Here is a 10,312-nt window from a genome sequence, read left to right on the forward strand (position 1 = left end):
ACTATAAGATTTTATGGTATGTATAAAGAAAAGCAGCACAAAAGTCAAAGTTTGTGACAAAAGATTTAAAAGGTTAAAGCTGTTTTTAATTAGAAATTTTGAAAATCAAGTAAAAATTATAATATAAGGTTGTGTATATTAATACAGTCTGAAAAATGATTTACATGTGTAAATGAAAACATTTTAAAGAAGTTTCATAAATTGAGCCAAATTGAAAGTTGAAAAACGCAGCAAACAAAAAACCAAAGTGATAACAAAATGATGACAAAAGTGTAGATGACGTGGACAAAAGGCTTGAGATTGGGGCAGGAGGGGCAGTTTTACCTGCTTTCTGCGTCACTTTGCATTCATGAAATAACACTTAGTTTTTAACCTCTTTTGAAAAATGTGTATGTCATCTTTTGTCATTTTTCTGGTATTTTTTAAAATTCATAACACAAAAATTTGTTTCTTTAAATTTGTATTATTGTCTCATTTGTTCTGTTTAAGTTTGTAAAAATGGGTATTTGTTTATTTTAGTAACATCTGCCTACAAAAATGTTTCGATTTTGCATCTGCATCCAAATTTATCTCTTTTTTTTCCCCACTTTGCAGAATTATTGCACGTGGCTTTAGGTTAAAATTCTCTCCTTTTCACCATAATGATGCTAAAAAATAGAATCAATTTGAAGAAGTACTTTATAAAATTGAGACACATCAAAGTGAAATCTTATGTTCCTGAATCCTTAAGGAAAAACATGTTTTATTTTCTAAAGCAATATATTTTCTGACAATTAAAAAAATCAATTTTAAGTGAAATTTTCACACATTTGTTTTTATTTTGAAATCCAAATGTTTGCAAAACAAAATGATTACAAAGTTGAAGATGGGGTGGACCAAAGGCTTGAGATTGGGGGCCAGGAGGGGCCGTTTGACCTGCTCTCTGCGTCACTTTGCATTCTCGTGTAATTCTAAAGAGATGCTGCATACCGCGTGGCCCTTTCCGTGCCAAACAGTGAAGGAGGGCCCAGATTACATCAGCGTTTCGGGGTGTGAGCAGCGCATATAAAGAACGCCGCGGATACAGCAAGCTGACAGGTCAGGAGCTGCTCCATCATCTCTGGGAGGTTGCTTCTGCACATGCGCATTACGCTCCTTTACAAACTTTGCAAAAAACGCTGTTTTTCCCCGGCAGCATCATGCTCTTCCTCCTGCTGGCAGGTAATGATCCTCGTCGTCATCATCATCATCATCCTCCTCGCGCAGGTGCATGACCCGTTTTCTGTCTTGTCCTCGTGCTGCAGTCGTTTGCACTCAGGTGGATCTTCACCGGTCAGAGATGGTCACAGGGAAAGGAGAGGTGGACCTCAGCGCATGCGCCATCACGTACTTGGGACAGGAATACTCGAAGACGAAGGTGCGTGAGGAACAAACCTAAAAAGAAAAAAGAAAAGGCCAAAGGGGTAAAAAAAAAACTTTAGATTAGAAGAAATATGACAAAAAAGCTCAAATTCAAAAACTTTAAAGCTAAATAAATTTTGGCTATGAAACATTTTACTTCAAACTAACATTTAGCTAAATATTTGCAATTATTTATAGGTGGAGCTATTATTCATTTTTTTTAATTGAATAAGCTAACAAATATTTTTAGACTGAATTTAAGGAAAATGTATATTTTCATGTTTACAATATAGTTCTTACCAGTTTATCGTACTGCCATAGCAAAACCGTAAACTGTAATTTTAACTTTAATTTTGGGAGAGAAAGGAAATCAATACATTAAATGAGTTAACTAACAAAACATTTTTGGGTTAGCAATAAGATAAAACAAAAAAAGTTCACCAGATTTTAAACTATGAACTTTTATTTTTGTTTGTCACTTTCATGAAATGACACCTAATTTTTAACTTGTAAAACTGTTTTTAACTTGAAAAATGTTTTCTTGGGAAAATTGTTCATATTTTTCAGGGATTTTTGAATTAAAAATAGTCAAAATATTACAAATATTAATAACAGTAAACTTTTTTATGTATAGCACCTTTCAAATTAAAAATCACAAAGTGCTTCACAGTAAAACAAAAAATGTTTTTTCCCTTTAATTGGTATTATTTTCTCATTTGTTTTGTTTAAGTAGTGCATTTAGTTTTAGATAATGGGCAAATATTTATTTTAACATTAATCTGTCCCTAAAAATGCTTAAATTTTGTGTCTACATCCAAAATGATCACATTTTGATTTTTTTTTCCACTGCTCAGCAATTGCAGAATTTTTCCAGGTGGCTTTAGGTCAGGATCCTTTTTTTATCCAAATGTTTTAGAAATCAACAATAACTGTTTTATTTTATTTTTTTCTGGTTTTGTTTATGGATGATGAAATTCACTTTAGTTTTATTCTAAGGATACACTCAGCCTTTCGTTAACAGTTTGTGAACAATTTTATTTCAAAGATGTGTTGACTTTTTCTCTTTTTTCTTCCAGGTGTCCATCGTGAACTCGTCCTTAAGTCTTTGCTCCCCTGGAGAAAATCCAGACTGCTTATTGCTGGTGGACCTTCAGGTTGACAGAGTGTTTCTGGAAGTCGTGCACGAAGCAACAAACCCCGGGTCGCGCATCCATCAATCCCTTCCAAGCATCCAATCATCGTCTCCCTGCCGGCTTGACGCCGTTGTGCAAGATCAATCAAACAACACTCAAGTGTGTTTTCCTATTCTTTTTTTTTTTTCCTAAACTCAATCTGTCTCATGTCTCAATCTATCAAACATGTTTTTCTGTTTCTCTTTTCAGTTGTTTGCTTCAATCTACAACTTCGGAAAGCAGACGGTTCTGGAAGTCAACGTGACCAGTTTCTTCACCGCGGCTAACATCGTCAGTAAATAAATAAATGAAATAAATCAAATAATAAATAAAAGAAATGGTTTATTTTTATTTTTATTCCGTTAAGTTTGGCAACTGCACACTGATGTGAAAACGGACTGGCTTGCTTGTTTGACTAGCTGCCATTCATGTTTAAATCTGCTTCAATATGGAAGTTAAGGGGTTGCTACATGGATCTCATCGTTGTTACTTTGCTAAAAGATTTTTATTTTTATTTTTCAAATTTTGTTTAAATGCAAGCAAATTAATGGATTAACTATGAGGTTAGTGCAGTCTGTCGAGCTGCCCCAGGTTGACTGTTCTGTCAACTCCAGGATCTTGTCCTTGTGGTCACTGGAAACCCCGTGAAACAGCTGTCATTCCCAAAAGCCCGCCTGGACGGACATTTGATCCTGGACATCAGCGGCTGCAGATACTCAAGTGAGTGCAAAGAAGTCCTCAAACGCCCGAGATCGCGATGACTTCTCTTTGTGACGTCACATGTCACACTCTCCAGATGAGATCATTTACCCCGGAAAGTCGGCGCAGAACGACCCCACCTCCTGTCTCAACGTGACCTGCAGTGCCTCGGCAGATTTGTCCATTTCCACTAAATGTGGCTCTGCAGAGGTCTGCCAGTTAGGAACTGGGTAAATAACCATTGTGTTTGGTTTCAAGGAAAAAAATGCAAACATTTGAGATCCCAATTTCTCCCGACTTTGGATGAGTAGCTTCTGCTCGTCTCCATCAGGTGCGTCCCTCGTCCCGACGTCTGCTCTGTCACCGCCTCCACCGTCATCGACTTCAACGGCCGACTCCACCCGGTCTCTGACCGCTGCGCGTACACCCTGATGGAGCCCCGGGGAGACTCCGCCTTCCACCTTCTGGCGGGCTTCCGGGAGCGGCGCCGCAGAGACGTGACGTTCCTGGACCACCTGATCCTGCGGTTGCCCAATGCGACGATGTTCCTGGGTCAAGGAGGGGAAGTCAGAGTGAGTGATGGAGCCCAAAACACTTAAGCAGGAGTAAAGACGGTGGTCTGAAATCTGCTGCGATTGCAGGTGAGTGGCCAGGTCTTGCAGCTGAACGAGACGGCTCAGGTGGTTCAGGGGGTGGAGCTCCGGAAGGATCGGACCGGAGTCACCGCCAGGATGCCATCTTCCAATGTAACCATCTACTTTGATGGCACCACCGCTCATGTTGCAGGTTCGCGTCGACTTTTGAGCTGCCACATTATCCAAAATTCTGGCTAAAACGGATTTCCTGTTGTGTCTGGTTGTACTTTCAGGAACTCCCACAGGTGTGGCGGGTCTGTGCGGCGATCCCAGTGATCCCAGTCAAACCATCACCCTGAGCGAGGCCAAGTCAGCGACCTACAGCGAGCTCGGGTACAAATCTGCGTCCCCACCCGCCTGTTTGACTGTGTGACATTACCCTTCATTCCCCCGTCTGTCCCCCCTCTCCCCTCAGATGTGAGGTTCAGCCGGCAGACCACGTGAACAAGACGATGGACTGCAACAGCACAGCGGAGCAGTAAGCACGCATCGCTACAACCAAACAGGCCGTCAATGGCGCCTGGCGATGGTCTCTCATCATTTTTCCTCCTGGAGCAGCTGTAAGGTCGTTGAGCACTCGGCCTTCGCCTCCTGCCGGCCCCACGCCGACCCACAACCCTACCTAAGTGCCTGCACAGACACTTTGTGCAACTACCCGGTGGCGGACGGGCTGAGGTGCCAGTTCCTCAAGGCGTACGCCACGACTTGCAACCTCCGGACAGGAAACAAGCTCCAATGGAGAGAGACAGTCGGCTGCAGTAAGATCCAATGTTCCCTTTTTGTTTTTTCACAAGTCTTTCCTAAAGCATGAGGAAAAAATGCTGATAGAATGAACTAAAACCGCAAAAGAGAATAATTATAATTGTGTTAAGAGGACTGTAACAATACTAGTCTTTTTGTTGACATATTTGAATTTTAAAAGCTAATTTACTTGTTTTTTTAAATAAAGAGAAAAAGAAATTGCTGTATGGCAAATAGAAAATAAAAACCAGGGATTCTAATACATACTTATTGAATCAAGAATTTTTCAAAAACATGATAAAGGTAAAAACTGTAATGGCAAATAACTCAACAATTCGTTAAACAACATAATAAAGTAAAATAAAATGCTACAAAAGGTTATACGCCTAACTAAATTGACAATTAAAATATTACTTTTTATGTTAGATAGAACTAAAAGACTCAAACAGCACTAAAATGTGCTTTAAAACCTGCTAAACCAAAAGCTACATTTTTGATAAACAACAGGAAAAAAATATAAATGTTTTTTTTTTTAGTAGCTGTCATACTTGAGTTCTACTGTAAATGTTAGATGAATGCTAAAAACAAAAAAATGCTAAAATAGAACTAAAAAATCCATATATGTCTAAATTAAAGATGTTGGAATATTTTTAAAAGGTAGAAAAATAATAAAAGATACAAAAGATTACTTTATATAAAAGCATAAAATGCCAAATGTTGCCCAATTCTTCTAATTCTTTAACACTGGTAAAACATTTAAAGCTATAATAGGGAAAGCTAAATGCTAAAAAGCCTAAAACTTTGGAACAAGAGAAAGGAGGTCTAGAATTTTTTAAACTTATAGCAATGCTAAAATGCTAGAAACATTCATAATAATAAAAAATGCTAAAAAAAAAATACTAGAGAAATCAAAAAATGCTAAATGACGGCTAAATACTAAATTAGCTATAACTGTAAAAGCAGAAGTAAAATCTATCTAAACAAATTCTATTACATGCACGGTAAAGTCCTTTAGTATAAATTCTGTAAAGAAAAGAAAAAAAGAATTTAAATGAAGGGACGTGCAACTCATCTAGGGTGTGCCTCGGCAAACCCCCTCATTGTTGGGATAGGCTCCAGCAACGCTGCACCGAACAAAACATGAATATTGATGATGTATGGATAAGAAAAATGACTGAAATATTTTAAAATCAAAGTCATTTTTAGAAATAATAGGTCATTGGAGGTCACAAAATGACCAGAACTGAACCTTCTCTGCAGCTGTGGATGTCTCCGCCTCCTGCCTGGATCAGTACTGCAGCCCACACGAGTTTTGCGGGGAAAGGAATGGCGATATCAGCTGCATTTGCCGAGCTAACTTCGCCTACAAGCACAGATCAGAAAACACTTTAGGTAAAGAAGAAAGTCTTTGGTTTGCGAAGGGAAATTTCCTGGATGCCGTTGTGGTCAGAAGCTGTAGGACATCCGTCTGGTCTCCATGTCGTGTTCAGGTGACCCGGCGGTGTGCACCCAGAGCTCCGCCTCCTTGTCTCTGGCTATCTGCCTGCTGGAGGACAAAGGACTCGACCACACCTCCCTGCACCTGATGGACCAGAGGTGCCGAGGCCGTGTGAACAGCCAGAGCCACATGGTGACCTTTGGCTTCTCACTCAATAGCACCTGCGGGACACAAGCCACGGTGAGTCCCGAGCTGGTCTTAAGTCCAAAATCGGTTCACGTTTCTTTCTAAACACACCCTGGTTGACAGATGAATGGCAGTCAAGTCCTCTACACGAACACCGTCATGACAAGCAACAGGTCTCAGAGCGTCATCTTCCGCCACAACGCAGCGGCCATCAACTTCTCCTGCTCCTTCCTGAAGCCATCGAGCAGGACTTTGGCCTTCAAGGTCAAACAGAGGTGGGTAGACAGGGAAAGTCCTGCTGCGCATCAACTCTGCGTCGTCTGACGCGTCGCTTGGTGCTCCACAGCTCCATCGTGCAGCGCATTGTGACCGGGATCTGGAACTACACTCTGAGAATGAACGCCTACATAGACGGCAGCCACACCACCCTGGTGGAGCCCACCTCAGTGGTGGAGCTGAACCAGAGGATCTGGATGGAGCTGTCCACCGAGGGGCTGGACGACCAGTCCATGGCCGTGGTGATCAACTCCTGCTGGGCCACCAACCAGCCGTTGGGCAACGACACCATGAGATACGACCTCATCATCAATGGGTGAGCGCGATGGGGAAAATAATGAGCGTTGGCTCTGGGGATTTGATCCTGACAGCGTCACGTGACCCGCAGATGCCCCAATCCTCAAGACGGGACAGTGAGGATGGACAGCAACGGAGCGGGAACGTCCAACTACTTCTCCTTCAACATGTTCGAGTTTGCCGGCAACAGTGGGGAAAACGAGGAGATCTACCTGCACTGCAAACTGGAGATGTGCCTCAAACAAGGAGGCTCCTGCCTCCAGGTGAGAGCGGGTTAAGCTAGGTACACACCGGGCATGTGATGCTAAACGCGGTAAATGCGGGTTCTTGAACGCAGATATAGCCCATGGTGGTCACACTCTTCCCACTGGACAAGCAGGGAGGGGCTTCTTCCTCTTCTTCATTTTCTTTTCCACCGTTTATTAGCGCATGTCCGCCACCTACAGGTGGAAGATGCTTAGTGCAAAATGTCAATGCCGGGCAAATCTGGTGAATCTCGCCCCAGGCTTTTTCTTTCACAGCTCTATTCCGATGTATGAAAAGACTTGTCATAGAGTTCTGGCCAGGCGCAAACCGCATATATTCATTTCTTCTTTATAATAAATTTTTAAATGGTTGGTACTTCCGTGAATTAAAAGGGACGCCATCCATACGTCACTAGCAAATCCCCAATTGGTCAAAAATTCGACCTGCTCGAAACGGGCATTCTCATAGACTTTTGGTCGATTGAACGTTGCCGAGAGCGATGTGAACGTAGCTTTACTGATCCACCAAATAAAGCAGAAAACACAATTTTTCATGTCTTTACCCAATTAAATGTAACTTTAAGAAAACTCTAGAATCAGCAGGAAAATGTTTTTGAATCCAAAATGTACATCTTTTTGTTAAAAAAAGGAAGATTATTTAAAGATATAAAGTTAAAAAATCTGAGTTAAATAAAAAGTTAAGGAAGAAAACTGAAGCTGAAACCTGTTCGCCTCAGGATCAGAAACTGGAAAGTGACCCCACGTTGTTACACCTACATACAGCAACCTGCCAATCCCAAGGTCTTTCAAGGACTAGCTTAGCGTCCTACAAAGACCAAAAGATGCCGAACCTGAAGCAGAAAGTGCCACGGCGAACCGAGATCCATTGAAAACTGATGTTTTGAATCATTCCTGCAGAACTGCAGAGGCAGCAGGAGGCGCAGATCGCTGTTTGGAAGGACCAATCCAGCTTTCATCTCCATGATCTGGAAACGCTAAGTGAGTTTTAAACCCCAGAATAATCCCCAAACCAAAACCTTTCTGCAGCATATTTCTGTTTTTTTACTGACTCTTTGTTTTCTCTCCTTTAGGAGATAAAGATGCTGAAGTCTTCTAAATGAGCGACTGTCTGCACATCTTATTTTATTTTTAGGTTTTTAATAAAGAACTAGAAGAAACTTTGAAGTAAAATAGAAGCACGACCTAAACACTGAAGAGGGGAATTCAAAGGGTCTGTTCTTATTGCACTACTGCCTAATGATTACTTTAGGTTTTTTTTGTTTTGTTTTTTTCAAAATAAAATGTAAAAAAAGTGCTTAACCAGTGAAAAAAAATGTTTATACACATTTTTTTTGACTGGTTAAGCACTTTTTTTACATTTCTTTGGTGAGAAATTCAAACTAATGGAGTTCTACAGTGAAATGTGCTGTCATCTGTCTGTTATCCTGACTAAATAAAACAATGGTTACTTAATTTATTAATACTTTGTGTTTGGTTTTCTACATTTTTTTTACGTTTTTTTGCCATTTCTGATTCTTTTATTGTGAAAAAGAAGTCAATTGCTGCAGTTGGATTCACATTTTAGGCACACAATGGATATTACATCCTAAACAGGTTAGGTAAAATAGTAATTCGTTCAAGAAAAAAATAAAACGGGGATATTTTTTATTTAAAAAAAAACTTTGTCCAAAAAGAACGTTGAAAAATAATAAGGCTGAAGATAAAATTGGACAAATGTTGGTTTATTAATAAGTGATTTTTGTCACATAGCAAAATGTGGCCAGGTTTTTTAATATTTTAAAGCTCAATTGGGAGTAAAACTTTTATTTTTTACAGTACACAAATACTAAAATGAATTTCAAATGTTTACTCCTCTGGATTTCTGATATTTCTTGTTAAAGACATGAAACAAAAAAAAGCTTTCACACTAAATGTTCACACTTTATATTGTTATTTTTTAACGAGTTGAAAAGGAATTTACCGGGAGTATCGGAACTTATCGATGTGCTTGCCAATCACATCAGTGGTTTTTAATGACGTAGAAATTACACAGAGCATAAATTTCATTCTATATTTAACATTAAGGGTTTAAAAAGGTTTTTAGATTTTTAATTTTTGGTTTAAAAAAATAAACAGTACTAGTTATGAGACATAATTACGATACTCCTTGTAAAAAATCTTTGTAGATGTAGGATATTAGTTTTAGATATTTTTCACATAGTTTTGACCTTATCTTTGCTTTGTTTTTGGATTTATACGTTTTATATCACCTCTACGTGTTTGATCTTTGTTGTAAAGCATTACAAACGATACATTTTTGTGATTTTTGCCATGGGGAAAAAAAAACGACAAACTAAAAATTCAATAACTGAATAACCCTAAAAAAACAAACTGGTTTGTACATGAATAAATAAATATAATAAATACAGTTTTAAAGATAAGTTAAGAGAACAAATATATACATATATATATATCAAGGTCCCAGTACCAAAGATCGCACAGGCAAGGAAGCCCAACAATTTCAGACCTGTGGCTGTGACGTCACACCTATTGAAGTCCCTAGAGAGGCTAATCCTGAATCACCTCCAGCCCCTAGTGAGCCCAGTGCTTGACCCCTCTCTCGATGTGTAGAGACAACACTATACACATCTGACTTCCACCATGACTCAAACAGCTGCCGTATCCAGAAGTTCTCCGATGACACAGCCATCGTTGGATGCGTGTCAGAAGGAAACCATCTGGAATACAAGAAGGTGATCAAAGACTTTGTGGACAGGTGTGAATTCAATCACCTTCACATCAATGCCACCAAAACAAAGGAGATAGTGGTTGACTTCCGCAAAAAGGCTTCTCAGTCTCCTCCAGTGGTCATTCAGGGACTGCACATCAAGAGGGTGGATGTGTACAAGTACCTGGGTGTTCACATCAACAATAAACTGGACTGGTCAGACAACACAAGGGTCCTGCACAAGAGTCAGAGTTGCCTCCACCTTCTGAGGAGACTGAGGTCCTTTGGTGTGTGTAGGCTACCACTCAAGACCTTCGATGAAACTGTTGTTGCATCAGCAACTTTCTATGCTGTGGTCTGCTGGTGTGGAGGAATTACTGACAGGGACAAAAATAAGCTGGACAAGCTGGTGAAGAGAGCTAGTTCTGTCCTGGGCTGTCCCCTGGACTCAGTGGACTCTGTAGGTGAGAGGAGGATGCTGACCAAGCTGTCCAGCATCCGGAACAACCCCTCAC

At 40.2% G+C, this 10,312-nt stretch overlaps 2 protein-coding genes across 3 annotated transcripts; both read left to right on the plus strand.

The window, feature by feature from the left end:
* The first annotated feature begins 1,078 nt into the window (after positions 1 to 1,078).
* Positions 1,079 to 3,881, plus strand: LOC105355440. 2 transcript variants are annotated; one of them, XM_020710004.2, is made up of 7 exons: positions 1,079 to 1,200; positions 1,284 to 1,396; positions 2,457 to 2,672; positions 2,763 to 2,843; positions 3,167 to 3,272; positions 3,349 to 3,481; positions 3,583 to 3,881. In XM_020710004.2, exons 1-7 carry the CDS (start codon positions 1,179 to 1,181, stop codon positions 3,848 to 3,850), a joined length of 939 nt encoding a protein of 312 aa, XP_020565663.1. In that variant the 5' UTR covers positions 1,079 to 1,178; the 3' UTR covers positions 3,851 to 3,881. The 2 variants fall into 2 exon arrangements, with proteins under 2 accessions (XP_020565663.1, XP_020565660.1); XM_020710001.2 differs by lacking the exon at positions 1,079 to 1,200 and having other exon boundaries at positions 1,250 to 1,396.
* A 17-nt stretch (positions 3,882 to 3,898) lies between these two features.
* LOC101159801 (uromodulin-like) lies at positions 3,899 to 10,310 on the plus strand. The gene is made up of 11 exons (XM_011482620.3): positions 3,899 to 4,037; positions 4,120 to 4,219; positions 4,302 to 4,364; positions 4,445 to 4,644; positions 5,888 to 6,019; positions 6,118 to 6,305; positions 6,375 to 6,526; positions 6,598 to 6,843; positions 6,916 to 7,087; positions 7,988 to 8,068; positions 8,161 to 10,310. The coding sequence occupies exons 1-10, from the start codon at positions 3,983 to 3,985 to the stop codon at positions 8,066 to 8,068; spliced, it is 1,389 nt and encodes a 462-aa protein (XP_011480922.1). The 5' UTR covers positions 3,899 to 3,982; the 3' UTR covers positions 8,161 to 10,310.
* The last annotated feature ends 2 nt before the right edge of the window (positions 10,311 to 10,312 follow it).

This window comes from Oryzias latipes, chromosome 2 (assembly GCF_002234675.1).
Source record: "Oryzias latipes chromosome 2, ASM223467v1".
NCBI lineage: Eukaryota > Metazoa > Chordata > Actinopteri > Beloniformes > Adrianichthyidae > Oryzias > Oryzias latipes.